This window comes from Camelus dromedarius, chromosome 6 (genome assembly GCF_036321535.1).
Source record: "Camelus dromedarius isolate mCamDro1 chromosome 6, mCamDro1.pat, whole genome shotgun sequence".
NCBI classification, from domain to species: domain Eukaryota; kingdom Metazoa; phylum Chordata; class Mammalia; order Artiodactyla; family Camelidae; genus Camelus; species Camelus dromedarius.
In genome coordinates, this window is record NC_087441.1 from 33,971,793 (window position 1) to 33,990,536 (window position 18,744).

The following is an 18,744-nucleotide window of genomic DNA, read 5'->3' on the forward strand; positions in this document are numbered from 1 at the left end:
TCAGCAGTCCTTTCAAAGATAATTCCATTTAGTGTCAGTAAAACCGTGAATAAAAAGAGTTTAATTAATAATCAATATAAAGAAATTTTATATCTAAGAAATCCCTGCTGAGTGACTTTTACCAGAGAATAATTGGACCTTGAAATTCACACAAAAAGGAGTTTCGGACCTACTGTATAGCCCAGGGAACTATATTCAATTTCTTGTAATAACATATAATGAAAAAGAATCTGAAAAGAAAAAAAATATATATATATATATGTATGTATGTATATGTATAACTGAATCACTTTGCCATAACACTGTAAATCAACTATGCTTCAATAACAAACTTTGGGGGGAAAAAACAAAAGGAGTTTCTATCTGTTCATGTGAAAGTCCTGTGGGAAAGCAGATACCTGACAGATAAAACTAACATTTCATTGTAGTTTGATTATACATTTGAAATTTCAGATATTCCCAAAACCCCTATGAAAACATGCATAATACACGCTAGACATACATAAATTACCCTTCTCTTGAATCTGAAATTTCTAGATTTGGTAGTTTAGAATCAACACAGTAACATTGGTATCCTTTATTCTAATTAATCAACAACAGTTATAGTTATTCTAGTGGACTTGTATATATGCAAAAACATTGGCTTTAAATATAAACATCTGTATGTAAATTAGAAATGTATTCAGAGGCCCGATTTACTATATATGCATACATACAGTATGTAACATGTAATGATGACAATTTTTAATGTGAGAAATAGCATTATGACCAAATACAGCTGTTCCAAAAGAAAACCTAAATATATTTTACTGGTGGAATTACTCTTGTACCCTCTTGATAGCTTGTAATACAGCAAGTGCACTTGGGAGCGATCGGGCCTTGGCTTGAGTGTGAGAGTGGCACTGAAAATAGATCGGGGCTCTTAGCGTTTAGTGTAAAAGAGAAGAGACTGCTGTGTAGATGAAGTGCGGGGTTATTTTTCCTACCCTACAGCGCTGTCCCTTTTCTGCTGCAGATCACCTCGCTCAACTGAATGGATTTCCCACTAGGTATATTATCTTGAAGGAAGACTTTTCCTGATCGCGCTCTGACGGGACATGCAATCTAGTGTTTATGGCCCTCCCCCTCCCCCTGCTAAATGAGCCTCATTGCTTAGTTAGAATCAGCATCCTTACCAAGTCCCAAGTTCCCTGATGGCTTCAGAAAGAAGTAGTAAGAGAGAAAAGGGGAAGGCGAACACTGGCTGGCTGAGGAACACCGAACGCTCTCCCCCCATCATCAAGCCCTTGGTTTAATACTTGCAGCTTCCCCGTCTGGTCAGCTGTATCACAAGGTCAGGCTTATCTATATTTTTCTTCCATAGGCACAGTTTGCGATTGGACATACCTAAGTAAGTATAATTTGTGGTAAATACAGCCTCTTGCTTTTGGGTTTCTGAGGCCACTTCAAATCCTGTTTCTTAGTTCCTCAATTTTGCTGATTCCATGGCTCTGAGACCAGCAGGTGAGTTCACCAGCCACATTGGACATGACCCAGTTTCTTCCACCCCTTTCTCTCGCCAAATACACACAACTCTCCAAGGGCAGGCATTGCTAAGAACTGGCAAGAACAATGCACAATATAAGCCACTATGATAAATATTAGTTGTTTCGGGTTTGAGTGTCCCTGAGTGGTTTTACCACATCCTGTCACAATGAAATAAAATTTTCCTTCAGGTAGGACAATAAATGATTAATACATAAAGATGTTCATCCACCACTGTCTGTATACACTGGAATTATGACAAACCTAACACAAAATTCTGAAGGCCTCTGTTACTTTGAATCTGGCTATACCTTGTGGCAAAAACGTAAAGTCCTTTCATATTATTGTTAAGTTTAATGATAAACAAATTATGGAAACACCCACAAGGGAAACTGAATTAGAAGTGAGTGATTGAGTAAAAGATAGCAGTCTGCTATAGCCTTGCATCCTAATTGCCCTAAAATCTGTGCAGCATACATATGTGCACCAGGATTGACATCTGTGTCATCTCAGTTACTCCCCATCAAAACCCTATGAGGTGCATACAGACAAACCTACTTCACAGATGAGCAAACTGATGCTGAAGATCAAGTAAGTGGTACAGCTGGGATATAAACTCAGGCCTCTGTGACCCCCAAAGCATATGCTTCTTTGAAACACAGGGTTGGGTACTTATTATAACAGCTATTAAAGTTGTATCTGATGGACAAGTTCTATGCAATGTGAGGATTTGCCAAGTAGGAAAGGGTACCGGACTATAAATGCTCAATGAAGTTAAGTTGTGTTTTGTCCAACAAGATGGATATTGTATGGTCTTCCTTAGTCAAAGAGATTTAAATGTCAGGTGGGCTGGTCTTGGGGTTAACCCCCCAGCTGCTCTGTATCTGGACAGGGAGAGGAGAAAATACTGCATGTCACCAGTGAAGGTGCCTGACATCACCCTCCTCACGCCAGAACTTTAGAGATTTTACAATTTTAACTTGTTTCATTCCATTTTTCAGTGGGATTATGGGCTAAATTGTATCTCTCCCCAAATGCATCTGTTAAAGCTCTAACGCCCATCTCTTGGAACGCAACTATATTTAAATATAGGGCCTTGAAAGAGGTGATTAAATTAAATAAGGCTGTTATAGAGGGGCCTAATCCAAGCTGACTCATGCCTTTACAGAAAGAGGAGATGGGAGCACTCAGAGAGACACCAGAGACACCTGTGCCCCGGGAACTAAGGCCAGGGAAGAGGCAGCAAAGCAGTAGCCGGCTGCTTGCCAAGGAGCGAGTTTCAGAGGAAACCAAGCCTGCCGGAACCTTGGCAGTGTAGCCTCCAGACTTGTTAGAAAGCAAGTCTCTGTGGTTTACACCACTCAGGCTTCAGAATCTGTAATGGAAGCCCTAGCAAACTAATACAAGTGGGAAAACGAGTTAGACAGATTCTTCGCCCTGGATTCCACGCAGGAACTCTGATACGTAAACTGTGGCACAAAACGACAAATGTGGGCAGGTTGAGTAAATGTGGACACAAATGGATCACTTCCATCTCCAGCTAAATTTGTTCTCTGTGCTTATCCCACTTTACAATGGTAAGCAGGTTGTATGCATTCATTAAAAAAAAAAAGCAACTACCAGAAGGAAATCACAACTTAAAAAGAAATGAAACAATCTCCCATACCCCCGTTAGTTTAATTTCCATTCACATTAATGAATCAATATAAAAACAAAATAAATTTTAAAAAAAACCCTCAAGAGGCTGCATATTACAGCCATGAGTGGGAGAGTTTGAAAAGCATATATACATGATCAAAAATGGAGAAACAAGACACAAAAGGGAGAACACTCAGTAGATCCACCCAGTTAGGACAGCTTGGCCCTTCACCAACACGTCAGTTCTGAGAGAACGAGGTTTTCAGTTTCAACAACGGCTCCCTAGGTTGGGGTAAAAACTTCACTCAAAAAACAATTTTAGTCTTACTACTTATAGGGTTACTTCTTTTATTTATGAAAAATGACAGACAAAAAATGTATCACACACGAAAAATGAAAAAGCAAAGTAAAAGCTAGTTGTTTAACTTTCTTAAATAGCTTTTAAAAACCCTTAATATACGATCAAATTATCTGTATATAGTAGGTATAGTTGTGATTCATAAAAAGGAAGAAACACACTGGGCTCAGGGAGACAGACAGACACACACACACACACACACCCCTCCATGAAAAAAATACATGCATGCTTACTTATTTTTTTCTTTTTGGAAACACCTCCCATGCTACCTGACAGACAGCTCAGTTCCTATTTGCTGATTAATATACATCCCAGGAAATTCTGCATGTTTTCCGTTACTGCTTTAGTCAAAATCCATCCTTATTTCTCACGTGCACTACTCTGACTGCCTAAGTTCCCCACTTCCACTTTTGCATTCTCCACAAAGCAGTCCGATGATCTTTTAAAATGTAAACTGGAATGACTTCACTTTTTTGATTAGAGCCTTCCAATAATTGTCTCTTTGATTTAAGAGCTGGATCCCAACTCTCTCCGATGGTCTACAGCGCCCTATGGGATCTGCCTGTATCCTGCAAATCCCAGCCATGCTACTTCGCTGACTTTACGTTTTGCCAGATACACTGGATTTCTCTGGTCCCTAAACAATGCCTTAGTGCTCTTTAACTTGCTATTGTTTTTGCCTGGCACGCTCTTCGGACGGCTCCCTATATTGTTGACTACTCACCTTCCATCGTAAAGGTCACATCTTCAGAAGAGAGTCCCCTGAGTACCCAAGCTAAAGAAGTCCTTAGCTGTCAGTCTCTACGGCATCACCCTCTTAATTTTGTTACAACATTTTTCACTCAGAGATGATCTTGCTCATGTATTTATCTTGGATTGCTTATTTTCTCTCCTTTCCCTAGAATGACAGAGCTTGTGTGTTTTCCTCACTGCTGAAATCCTGGTACTTCGAGCAGTTTCTGGTGCAGGGAAGGTGTTCAGTTCAGTAAATATTGATGCCCGCACAAATCATGGATACCAACCCTACATCCTGCCTCCTCTGCTCTGGGAAAAGCTGCATAAATTAGAAAGAAACATGAAGTCCATTCCCTTTATTGCTCTCCCTTACACCTTCATCATCCATCAGTATCCAGTGATCTGCCTCCTCTTCTCCAGTGCCTAGCCTAATCCTTCTACATTTCTAAAATTAAATATTTCTCCCAAATAGAAGCCCCCAGCTCACAATGCACTTGTTGTCAAAAACAGCCTTTTACTCCTTTTCAAAAGCAACTCAACCTCCATTCACTCTGCTGCATCATCAGATCAAAGTTTAAGAAAAACAGGACTGCTATCCCTTTTTTCTTTCTTTCCCTGCCTTCCCAACATTCGCATTTCTGAGTGTCTCATTGTTACTAGAGCCTTGTTCAAAGGACTTTAAGGTGCAATTTAAAACTAAAGGTATATAGGGTAACATGGAATGAGTTCATGCCATTTCATCTTTTCATTAGCGCCCATGTCCTTGTACACTTGAAAGTAGCAGATTTAAGAATCCTCCAATCACTATACATTATCTCCTTCTGTTATCCTCACATGTCAGTTCCCCAAACTGTTCAGAAGTCATAGCATAGTCTGCTTTTTATTTTCCTTCAAATTGTTTTTTCCATTTATCTCCATATCACGTAATTGCTAAATCATATCACAATTGCCTCTCTGACACAACGTAGCAAAAAAGACAACATACATTGTATGTATACACTTTTATCATTGATCTAGAATGAGACTCTCATTATTGACATTTCTCGATCTTTCCAAACATAAATTCTAAGCATCTCCTTATCCATCTGTTCATTCTATCATTCACTAAACATTTCTTGAGCAATCTTCTGGGCACCCTGCTAGATGTGAGGATAGCCATGACAGATAAAGCAAAAACAAAAACTAAGTCCATATTTTCAAAAATGTGTCACATCCTTGTGGCTGAAATTCAAATGGCTTCTAGTCTAGAATAATCAGCAGTTCTGAAATGCCAGAACTCATCATGCAGTTTCCACTTTTTGCTTGCCTGCATCGTGATAAGATACTGTATATAAATTATTTACAGTTTGAATTAAAAGTCACATATCGATGAATCTCTCCCAATTAATACCCATATAACCAAAACCTTCTCACACATCTTTGGAAACATTTACTTTTATGTGAGTTTACAACAGAATGCTTCTATTTTTGTACATTGTTATTTGACAGATTTTATTATTTGTATATTATTATCTGTCTGATAATCTTTTCAGTTAACAATGCGATTTCCAAATTATCAATCAAGATAACTTACCAAATCAATGAAGGGAAACTTCTTCAATACAATAGAGTGTATCTACAAAAACATTTATAGATAACATCATATTTAATGGTGAAATATTGAATGCTTTTCCCCTGAGGTTGGAAACAAGACAAGAAGGCACACTATTGCCACAACTTCTTAACATTATGCTGCAGGTTCTAACCAGTGTAATAAGAAAAAAACACAAGGACCTGAAAAAAGAAGCAAAACTGATTTTATTTGCAAAAGAATCTATAAACAATTAGAACTAAGTGAATTTAATAAGGTCACTAGAAACAAGGTTGAAGTACAAAAATAATGACTATACCTATCTACACCTATGCTCCAGAAACAAATTCTTGGGAAATTAAGGAAAAATACCAAAATAAAACATACCACAAGTGTCAAATACTTGGGGAACAAATGTAATGAAATATTATAAGACTACAAAAATGAAAATTACAAAATGCTAGCTGAAAGAAATTACAGACGACTTAAAAAAATAGAGGCATACCACGTTCATGAATTGGGATACTCAGTAATGTTAAGAAGTTAATTATCTCTTAACTTGGTCTGTAAATTCAGTGCAGCCCCAATCAAAATGTCAGTTGTTGTTATGATAGCTACAGTTCTTGTTATTGTGGAAATTGAAGATCTAATTCTAAAATCAATGTGGCAATTCAAAGTATCTAGAGTTCCACTGCAATCTCTGAAGAGGCATACAAAGTGCAGGACTTACGTCACCAGATTTCAAGACTTACTGGGAAGCTATATTAACTACATCATGTGGTGGTGGGGCAAGGATTAACAGCTAGACCACTGGAGCAGGACAGAGAGGCTGGAAGTTGACCTTTACATTCACAGTCACTTATAATTACAACAAAAGGGTCATAGCAATTCAGTGACAAAGGGTCTTTTCAACATAAGTTGTTGAATCAATTGGGTATCTGGGAAAAAAAACTCTGCCTCGAACCACACATACACATACACAAATACACACACACACACACACACACACAAATAATGTGAGATAGATCACAAACCGAAATGTGAAAGATTAAGTTAATAATACATTCTCTGGAAAAAATAAACTATAGGGAAATATCTTCATGGTCTTGGGTAAACAAGAATCTCATAAACAGAACATATATAATATGAACCATAAAAAGATGATTCATTGGACTGCATTAAAATTAAGAATGTCTGTTATCTAAGAGGTATCATGTAAAAAGGCAACTGTATAGTAAACACTACATAAAAGACTCATATCTCACATACATAAATGTATTTAAACATTTCTACAAATCAATATATAGGCAGTCAATCATATTTTTAAAAGTTAGCAAATCTTAATCAAATACTTCATGAAATATTCAGAATGATTAAAAAGTGCTTACATCGTAAGTCACTGGGGAAATGAAAATTAAAAATATAGTGTGATAACAGAAAACAAACAAAAAAGACAACCTTTAAAAACATAAAAATAAAAATAAAAGAATGCATTGCAAATAGATATCTCATACTTTGCTGCTGAGAGTGTGCTTTGGGAAATTGTTTGGCATTATCTACTTACCCCTATGACTCAGCAATTACACTACATAGACATCCATCATAAATCACTGCATATGTCCCGGCATCATAGCCCCCTTATAGGAAATAATCCAATTGTCCATTAGAAATTTATATGGGAATGTGAAGGAGGAGTCTGAAAGAGTTGTGACTCTTGATGTGGGGAGTTGTTATACGGGCATATGCACAGGTAAAAATTGATCAGTAGTAAACCTCTGACTTGTGTTCAGTCCTCTATGTAAGTTATACCTCAATAAAGGAATTAAAAATCAGGTAAAATGGGTTCATGTTAATATTGAAAGAATGTATATTAATTTTGCAACTTTTGGCTAGTTATAATAAATGTTAGTCTTCCTCCCTCCTTCTGTCCTGCTACAACCCTGCCAAATGTACATGGATAATCAATCTTCTGTTAGAGATGCTATGAAGTTTCCATTAGAGAAATTATGCTGGTTAAGTGATAGATTTTATTCCTCATTTTCTAACAGATTGGTTCTCACTATGATTTCTTTATTTACATTACCTTAACAGCCAAATTATTCTTTACTTATTCTAGAATACAAAGGCCACGAGAAGAAATCTAAACACAAAAAATCTATGGAAAAGTACTCTGAGATACAAATCACCTTTAATTTGACTTGCAAAAATAAATTCATGTTTCACAACGTGATATTGTTTTCCAAATTCAGAAGTAAAAAATAATACACTTGAGAAAGTAAAAGTCGACATATGTATTACTATGGATTTCACTGTCCTATCCAAGTGTTAGATTCTAAACAGATTTCCTTTGTTAATAGCAGCATATGTAGGTTAACACTCAGGTTCCTCTTTTTTAATAGGATGAGGATAATTTCTTGATAGTGTTGTTGTGAGGAGTAAATTAGTAATTATTATTTTTCCCAAGCAAAAGAAACACCTGCCAAAGGGTTAACTTCAGTAACATACAAATAGTTTCAGTCGATTAATGCCATTAATCCAAGAAAAATATGGACAGAGGACAAGAATAGAGATTTCACAGAAAAATAATTACAGGTGACACTTAGAAATGTATTTAAAAAGGTCAGACTCATATACTACTAAATATATGTCTAGATAACAATGAGAAATGTTTACCTACCAATTTGCAATTATTAAAATTTCATAATATAGTGTTAATGAAGATGCAGGGAATCTCATAATTCCTTATAGAAAGTAGATGCCTCATAGAGGTTTCCTGAATGTTTAAAGGACTTAAATGGATGAACAAATAAAGGCCTTTATTCAAATACATTTAGGCAGGACACCTAGAGAGCAGAAATTAAAAACTGAAAATGAATGATTATAGAATAGTTATATCAAATATTGTAACCATAATTAATATATGGGGGAATTGCAATAGAAACTACAGAGGGGAGAAAAGCTATGCCCAGAGGGTACTGTAGGCCTATGTGCTTCTATGCTGAGGTGGGAGGGGACTTTATACATGTAAATATTCATGGTCCTTTATATGAAAAAAGAAACAACTGAAATTTAAGTATTCTATTACTTCAAAATATCTTCGTGCTGATAGTTTTACTAGTGCAAGTAATGGCCAATTAAACTGAAGGATTAAAGAACTAGCTTGTGGAGGCAAAATGAACAAGCTTCAACGGCAAACACGCGTCAGCTGAAGATGTTTCAAAATTACCACAGTCAATAAAAAAGTCACTTTGATAGCATCTTTCTCTGAGGAGCTCAGTTGTTTTTCTTTTTTTTCCTAGACATTACCTAATTAAATCTCAAAATATATAAGGTTGTGTAATCAACTCTCAAGGTTCTTTTGAAACTCTTATGGGAGAAGCAAACCTTTCATCTGAGCATTTATTTTAGTCCTTTTATCTCCTCTGTTCTGTGCAGAAACTGAATCTTATCATTATTCTGCGTTGATTTTTTTTGCTTTCACTTCTGTATTTGCAACTTGCTCATGTGTGGTACAGCTTGTTCTCTAGAATTGACCCTTCACCACCACAGGTCAAAAGTAAACCTGCAGCCACACAAAGGTGCAATAACTGCTGTTGTTGACTGTTCTCAGGTTAGTGAGGATGACCTGACCACTCATCATGATGGATCCAAATGTCACACCTCAGTGTATCCTGAAAGAATACACAATGTGCTGGAAAAGGTTAGCCGGAATGTTTTCTCCAAATCCCCAGCATGTTCCATCCGGCGCTAATAAGTAACGACCACATAATGAAGAGTGTGACAAGTGCAGTACAAATGTACTGAAGCCAGTGAAAAACACAAGTATTACTGGGGAAGACAAGACTTCAAAGCAGTGTCACCAACCAGGGGGAAATTTGCCCCCCAAATCCACCCACACCAAGGCACATTTAGCAATACTGGAAGACATTTTTGGTTTTCAAAACTCAGGAAGGGGGCCCTATGGGCATCTTGTGGGTAAAGGTACCGCAAACCGTATGTACTACAATGCATAGCATACCTTCCCACAATAACAAAAACTCCAGCCCAAAATACCAACAGTACTGAGACTGAGGAACCCCAATTTAAAGCACAGCCAGAGCATCTCAAATGCTATGACCATCCTACAAAGTCTTGAAAAGTATTTCCAGTAGACAAATAATTGGGTGGCAATGGTACTTTTCATTATGAAATAGATCATTCATAAAAAGGAACAGATGTAATACAGATTAGGCACTCAAAGGACAAAAATAAATCTAATGCCACTGTAACCATTATCCAACTGAAGAGCTGGAATATTAATATTACCTTTGAATTCTCCTCACCCTCTCCCCAGTCACATTTCTTTCTTTTCTCCAGAGCATAGTCCTGAATTTTATAATAGTTTCCTTACTTGCCTTGATGCTTTTCACTTATGTATTCCTAAATAATATGTTTAGTTTTGCCCACTTTGAAATTTTTGAAGTGAATTGGAACGTATTTTTATTTGTATTTTTGCTTAATATTCTTTTTTGTGAGATTCATCTATGTAGATTTGAGTATATTTATTTAACTGAAGAGTTTATTTTAATCATGAGTGGTTTTTTTTTTTTTAAACTTAAAAACTTTCAAACATTTATATTTACTACTGTGCTTGGGTCTTTGAAAAGTGCTACGGAGATTTTAAAGATGTAAGGTGTTGTTGCTTCTCCTAAGATTTGTGGAAAGCATATAATAAGATTTAGGAGATTGAGTCATCTTCTTGGAATACAGCATAATTGTTAAGTACATGGATTTTGGAGTTAAGAGACCTGGATTTGGATCCTTGTTTTCTTATTTATTTGTTGATTCACCTTAGCTAACTCCATCTTCTTTAAGCAAAATTTTTCAGTCAGAAAATGGAAGAGAAAAATATTTTATTTATTTATTTTTGTGATAATGCTTATAAAATGCAAAAATAGCAACTGAGAAAAGAATAAACACTCTATAAATGATAGGGTTTGCTATGGTTAGAATATAGATGTCCCCTAATGGGTGAGCCAAGTATTGTTTTCCTTCCTTTAGGCACAACATAATAAACTGACTCTCCATTCTTAAAAATAAAAATCATAAAATTTAAATTATTTTTTAAAATAAAATTAAAACAAATATATTTCAAACACTCATTGAATATACAAGTTGAACTTTAGCAGCGTAACATTTTGATATCCAATTGTGTGTTTTCTTCAGTTACTTTTCCCCTTTCCTCATCTTCTTTTAATAAATATACTACATTCAGGAAGAGGTGATAAAATAAGAACAATCATTATGTTCTGAGCTTTTCCATTCTTTAAAGGATGTGGGAAAGTATTTAGAAGCAACAAACATTCTTGAATGTCATGGTTGTCTGTATCAGAAAATAACTTGAGAGAAAAAAGTTGTTTTTGTTTCATTTCTGAGTCCTGTAAGACTTAAAATATAGTAATCACAGCTAAAACATAGGATGGAAAGTAATTTATGATTATCTAAGAGATATTCTCTCATCAAAAGGTGAAAAAAATTTCAGCAATGCGTAGAAAAAATAGTGATGTTACAGGATCTAGAAGATTTCTGGTGGTGGGTCCCAGAGCCCTTCCCACTGTAGAAATCCAATATGAAGGTTAGGCAAGAGTACTGAAACTCCAATACATATCTCAATAAGTTTGGGTGTAATCCCAGAGAAGAAGAGTTGTCCAGGATACTGTGTGAGATACTGCAAGTCTTACAGAGAATTTGCAACTTACATGGCACCTACGTGGTGAAAAATCATTATCTGAGGAAAGTGCCTAGATAGAGGCTGAACGTAGCCTCACTAAGTCCTGTACAAGCCAACATATTATAGGGAGAAAGGCTGAGAATTTTGAGACATCAGGAGAGTTGTGCAGTGGTTGACAGACCAACATTATCTGAAGAGACACTTAGGTTGGGTCCAAGGAGACATGGTGCATATGGACCTGAGAACTGGATGTCAGGGTGGGAACTGCTCTTCAGCAGTAGATGCAACAGGGACCGAGGGAACCATTTTTGATCTGATAAGATGAGTCACACCTCAAAAAAAGCTGGCAACAACAACAAAAAAAGATAACTAAGAATCAATTGCATGCCAGTTCCCACACCTACACTATTTAGTAAAACACTCCTGAACTCCCTAAGTTCCCAGGGGAGGGGGAAAGAATGGGCAAGGAAATAGAATAAAATCTGATGACGTTAACCCAAAATTGACTGAGTTTTAAACCAGAAGCAACTAAGTTACTATCAATGGCAACATTAAGCTTCCCTGCGTAGAGTAGAAAGGCAGACTCATCAGCCAAATTGAGCTTCCCGGCAGTATTTTACGTTTCCATACTTGAGTTTTTATAACTGTGTGAAACTCAAATCCACCACAAAATGAAAAAATTTATGAAGATTGGTTGTTTGTTTTGCTTGGGTTCGACTGCCTAAAACATTTTAAACTAACAGTCCAAGACATTTAAAGCAAAACATATTTTTTATTGTAAATCCCCCTGAAATATGCATGGGTAATCTTCACTCTTCCCAGGAAACTAAGGTCATATCTTGGTTTTTTTTTTTCCCATCTCTGATTAGACAAAGGTGAAAGCCTCTTGATATCTTTGAATGATAAATGCCAGGGACAGCTTCCCTAGCGGCTCAACATTCAATAACCCCTTGCTCAGTCAACTCAGTACAAACTCTGGGAACCATCTCACACAGCAGAGGCCGCTACGAGTTTTGGCCTAACTGAATAATTACTATTCTCTGTAGGAAAGACTATAAAAGCTGAGGGTCTCACGTTGAATTGCTATAATTTTATCCCCATACTATTAAAATATTTTAATGACAAGAGATGAGTCTCTGGTTTGCAGAAATAAATTATTACAGAATTGATTGATGCCTGGGGTCAAGCTAGAAGGATGATGATAGAATCAAAACATTTTATATTGCAGAATGGAACTGCAGATACCCCTCCCTTGTTCAAATTTTGCTTTTTGAAATTTAAAATATTTTCTACAATGAATGAATGTACACTATTTGGGTAATAAAAACAATAGAGAGATAAACATTTTTTTTTCAGAGCATCTGGATAGGAATTTAATAGTCAGCTGGCTCAAATGCCTCATTTTAGAGGCCAGTTAATTAAAGTCCAGAGAGTGTCCTGGCCCAAGTCACACTGCTGGTCAATGAAGAAGATGGCAGTTGGTCCCAAATGTTCTGTCCATTAACCCGCACTAGGTAGGAACTGGTGGAGGGAAAAAGGAAGCACACTGTTTGGATTGTTCTTGAAAAGGCAGGCAACACCTCAATAACACAGCTCATAAAACCTACTGCATAAATCATGTCTTTTTAATGTTTTTACCAGCATCTGATAATGGATAGCAAATTGCCTCACACTAAGAGAATTGTCAACAATTCTTCTAATGATGAATAAATATGATGTGTATCGTGACTTCATGCTTTTCAATCATTCACAGAACTATCGTTAGCTTTGAAACCTACGTACTAGGTATTTTGCATTAATCTTGGTACCAAAATAGAGAACTTATTCTTGAAACCATAGCAACGTTTTAGACTACTCAAAAGGAAGATCTCAAGGGCAAAGATTGATGTCTAATAGTAACATGTGATGCCTTGCTGTGCTTCGTCATCCTAATGTTGTGTTATAACTGGTTTCAGATTAAAGAATTTCAGTATTGCCAGTTTCCTTCTGAAGTTCCCACTTCTTATTTCAATGAATTTTACTTGTGATATCAACCAGGAAGTGTTGGCTGCAGCCTACAGCTGATGTTCTTCTGGATTCTGTTTTCCAGTGAATAAAATGGAAATTAATGAGATCTTAACTTTTGAAAATGTGCCATCTTATGAGACACAGATCTTAAAATTAAGCAGACATGTTCTGGCCATAAAATTTGGATTTTAATAAACTTTACTTGGGGCTGCAACTTGTATTTTCCAAGAGGGAGGGAAAGGAGTAGAAATACCCTGCTCCTCTCAAATACAGCTGCTCTCCCCTCTTCTGCATCCTTCAATTTAAGGAAGAATGAGGTGTAAACAATTCCAGAGAATTTTCAGAAAAAATTACAAAAAGACCCTAAATAGTTGTTAAAAAGATAAAAGGTAAGATTTTTATGCATAAATCTCAGTAATTTAATAATTTTCTTTATACATGAATTTCAATTTTGAATTTTTTTAATCAATTGTAATGGGAAAGTTTTATTTTTTGAATTAAATATCTATACCAGTTTTTTCAGAAAGACCACTTGTTTCCAGCTATGTTTATTTCTAAAAGTGACATCATGTGAATCCTCACATAAAGGATACTGAGTGATATAAACTAGGTTTTAGGTAAGAAATACATATCTCACATAGCTCCTTCTTTTACCAACATATGATTTGGTGGGAGACATAATTTTAAAACGTAATTCAGGTAAGGGTTTCTTATGGAAGGTAAAGTTAATGGAAATCTGGTTCATAATTTTAAGATATCCTAAAAATCATGGAAACTAATAACTAGCACAGTTCTTACTGTGCCTTTATCAGTTTTGATGGTCTTAAGCAAACCGTAATAAGACCTGGACAGACATCACGCCAAAATTAAATAGGACACTGGTAAGTACTGGTATGCAAGTCCCTTGTCACAAAACAAGCAGCTTGGTTCAGTGTTTTGGGAATCATCCTGACTTCACATCCCAGATAAGATCACGTGTATCAGTTTCTACTACCCACCATCACCTGAAACACACACATTAAACTGTTTCCTGTTCTCCAGATAATATATTTTATACATTTCTATATATGCAATCGTAATCTTTTCGTAAAAATCATTCTACAAGACAGGTGATTATTGCACTCAAGTAGTAATTCAAAGAGACTGAAAATGAGCAAGAAGAGTGATATTTGGTCCTAGATCTACATATTAGAAATCAAAATTCTACAAAAAATGAATGGAAAATGAACACAAACATTTAATTCACTTATTCCTACAGTATGTAGGAATGCATTAAAACTGTTCCTATTTACAAATACCTGGAAATATGTTGGGAGAAAAAGAGAAAATATCTAGATACAAAGTTATTTTTATATCTGGTACACATGAGATATTTAAATAGAATGTCACAGTAAAGGAGGGAAAAACATTAATTCCAGGCAGTAGTTACAACAGGTTTTTATGGATGAGACTTTGATAGATACCATGAATAATGGATAGGTTTATCTGATGAAATATACAGTCACTGTATTTCAGGGGAAAAGAACAATATTACCAACATCACACTTTAAAACATGGTTCTGGTTCATATCCTGTGACGTGGACATATCTGGTACATTTGTTTGTGCAGAGTCCTGTCCCCATTGCACAGGTAACAGCACCCTAGTTTTACTCTGGGTAGCCAGATTCCCCACACTCTTCCTCTAGGGTCTGCTCCCTTCCCCCAGCCCCAGCCCCCCTCGTCAGAGAGAGGACCATGCGGCTAGAGCTACACCAGTCAGACCTAATCGCGGACCTTGGCTAGTTCTACCCGGGAAACGCCATACGCCTTTCACTAAGATTACCATGACAGAAATCATGGAAGCTTGAAGCCCACAAAGGTCAGCATCATCACCATGTCAAGACAGCCTACCTTTGAGGAAGGAAAAGCTGGATGGGGAGTGATCCATCGTGATGCCAGTTTTTGTTGTTCTAAACCTGGAGTTGCAAACTGAAGAGTCTTTAACTGACAGGGGGATGGTATAAATGTATAAAGGAGTGTCTGTAAAACAAAATGGATTGGTGGGATCTGAGGAAAAGCACACACTCCAACCATGAACATTTAATTTGATTTTCCTCAAATATTATTCTTTGTTGCCAGATTTGTCCTGGTGGTACCAGGGGACAATCTCTGGGTGAAACTTCGAGGGTCTGATGTGATCGACATCTGGCCTTTCGGTTCTATAAATACGAATCACATTTCTTCTTTCCCTTTACTTTCCTTGGTTCCTTCCCTTCCTTCTTCCATCTCCCCTCCCTCCTTATTTCCTTTCTTCTTTCCCTTCCTTTCCTCATTATTTTCAGTTGGATTTTTGTCTCTTGGCAAAAAGAGATTACACATAGTGCAACATACAAGACAAAAAAAAAATAATGACGGAAGATCACGTCTTTAGCTAAAATAATTTTAAAGGTATTAACGATTCTATTGTAAAGTCAATTAGCCTGACAGCAGAGCTGGACATGGTTTAGGGCAGTGGGTCCCCAAGTGTGGTCACCAGACCGTCGAGCAATATCAGCCTCACCTGGAGATCTGTTGAATGTGCAAATTCTCAGGCCCCACCCCTGGGCCTCCTGAGTCAGAAACAATCACTTGTATTCCATGTGATTCTGGTGCATACTTCAGTTTCAGAAGCACTGCTTTGGAGGAGTGATATAATGGTCAGGGAGCTAGTCCGTGATTGACACATTAAGAGAGCTTGTGCTGTGTTAGGGATAGTGGTAAACGAAAAGAAAAAGCCTCAAGAGGACTGACTTATGGGTAAACAGACATGGTAATACCGTACACAAATGAATGAATGAATGTGGGTAAGACATGAAGAAGAGCAAGATGAACTTAGGATTGAAAGATGAAAAGACACAGTTGTTTGAACTATGAGGATACACTGCCTGGGATTTAAATCCCGACTTTGCCATTTCCTCCTGTGCTAACCCTCTCTCTGCCTCAGTTCTCACTTCTCTATTATGGGGAAAATAATAATGCTGACTCCTTAGAATTCTTATGGAGATGAGATGAGTTAGTGTCTGTAAAGGTCTTAGATTAGGTCAGGTACATTATATGTGCTCATTAATGTACTTAGTTTGCTAGAGTTTAGCTCTCTAGTTGCTCTGCCATATTCAGTAATGAATAGGCACAAGTGACTATTTAGATTAAAATTTAAATAAAATAAAATACTGTGTTCATCAGTTGCATTTCATTTCAAGCATTCAACATCCACATATATTACAGAATATTTCCATCATAAGAGGAAGTTGTACTGGACGCCGATGCTCTATGTTGTGAGACTTGGATATTAACGATGGAGTCAGAGAGGGTGAGGTATGGGACCTGGTTGGTTAGGAAAAAACTTACTCTCGGGTCTTCATGCTGTCATCACATGAAATGGCAACCATCAGCCTCCTCACTTACAGGGCCCAGTCCCTTCTCCAGGGGCCGGCTGTCTCCCCCTGGGACCCTGAAGCCCAGGTAGGCTGAAATGTAAACTGAACTCAAGCTTTGAGCCTGTTCCCTGGGTAAGCCTGCTTTGCTGACCAGGTCTGTCCCTCATGTGTCTCACTGAAGGAGTGAGGAGAACTTGGAGAAGCCCAGGCTTCTCCTTACTGTCGACCAAACCAGCACCAATGACTTTTCCCGCAGTCTTACAATATGACACATGAACTCAGTTTGGAAGGTAAGCAGAAAGCCGAAGGAGACATGAAACTAAGTGTACACTATTACCCAATCTCAGCTCAAAAAATACGAAATTCACTAGAAGATATTTCCATGTGGATGCTCTACTATAATCTAGTAGTTAATTCATCCTGAAAGTCAAGGCCATCAGTAAGCAGGATTCAAGCTTCCTTTCCTATCATTTCTCCTGAGCTCTTTCACGAAGCCTCTATTCTAGTTCGTCAGACTTTCTTTTTGACCCTTGATTACACCGTGCTCACTGGCTCATGATTACACCACTGCACACTTGCTCATGCTGTGTCTCCTGCCTGGAGTGGCTGCTTTGATTTTCTCTCCATATATCTAAGTCTATCCGTCCATAAATGTCCAGATCAAGAATGACCTCTCTGAAGCCATTTCTGAATAGCTCTCACATCACTGATGCTAAAAAAAAAAGTCTAAACCAAAAAAAAAAAAAAAAATCAAATATCATCTTCTGTAGATAACATATATTCTTCTAACTTAAAAACACAGAATTTGTTTCATTCCACATAGTGGTAAATGATTGCGATTTTTGAAAAATAACCCATGAACAAATATATTGTATTGCATTGTCTATTGTATTGGAGGTCCAGGTAATGATTAATTTGCTGGGACAGTATCCTTGAGCAGGAAAAATCGGTTCTAGTAGACATTTGGAGTAAGACTTCCATTTGAGCTCATACGGAAGTCTGCAATTCATCAATAGTGGATAGAGAGTAATCACAGATATGTGTTTAAATATGGTGACAAAAGCTTGTGGAAGTCTGTGACAGATTCAGCTTTTCAGTGAAGCAAGAACCAAGTTGGCCAGATAAGAAGGTGAGGAAAGAGATAGTAGAAGTTTGAAAAATCAAGAAAAAATCAAGTAAGTTTTTTAATAAGTAGGAAATAGAATGGACCAGGAAACCATGGCACCTTTGCTGCAAAGTGAGGACAAGAAAAAGATGAGATAAGTGAAAAGTTGATAGGATCAGATTCCCAGTGTAATTGAAGCACTCTGGAGATAGAGTACCAGAGGAAACAAGATGGAAAGATAATACTGTGACCAGAGATTAGGAAGTTTGGAATTGAGACTGTGGAGCAGTTGCAGGATATGATTCTGGGGTGAGAGCCTGAGTTAGGATGAGACAGGATCATGGGAAGAGAGTGAGTCCACCTGTGAAGCTAAATAACTGGATGGGTCATCTATCTGAATGTGGAAATCAACAACAGTAATGACAAGAGTAGCACTGAAGAGACTGCCATTGAGACAAAGGCTAAACTCTATAGACTATGGGGCAATGTGACCTCGGGGTGAACGAGAAAGATCATGGGTGACTTCACTTGATGACGTGTCACCTACAGCTACATGCCTTTGTGGGGGAAGGAGAGAGAAATGTTTGGAAGAGCCAGTGGCAACGAGAGATAAGGATTATACCAACCTTTCCCTGATGCTTAGCACTATAAGAGAAAAGAGCCACTGCATGCGAATTCTCCTGAGAATGCAGTGTTGTCAG

The 18,744-nt window shown here is 37.2% G+C and overlaps 1 protein-coding gene across 6 annotated transcripts in view; it reads right to left on the reverse strand.

Annotated features, from left to right (window-relative positions):
• The window catches only part of NKAIN2 (sodium/potassium transporting ATPase interacting 2), an 850,734-nt gene that overhangs the window by 544,932 nt on the left and 287,058 nt on the right, over positions 1-18,744 (reverse strand). Inside the window, exon 1 of one of the 6 annotated variants that reach the window (XM_031456255.2) lies at positions 15,434-17,713. The exons of 4 other annotated variants lie outside the window; for them this stretch is intronic. In XM_031456255.2, the coding sequence (XP_031312115.1) occupies positions 15,434-15,622 (189 nt within the window). In that variant the 5' untranslated portion in view covers positions 15,623-17,713. Of the gene's footprint in view, positions 1-15,433; positions 17,714-18,744 lie in introns of those variants that run through there. One more of the 6 variants, XM_031456254.2, reaches the window with a different exon arrangement.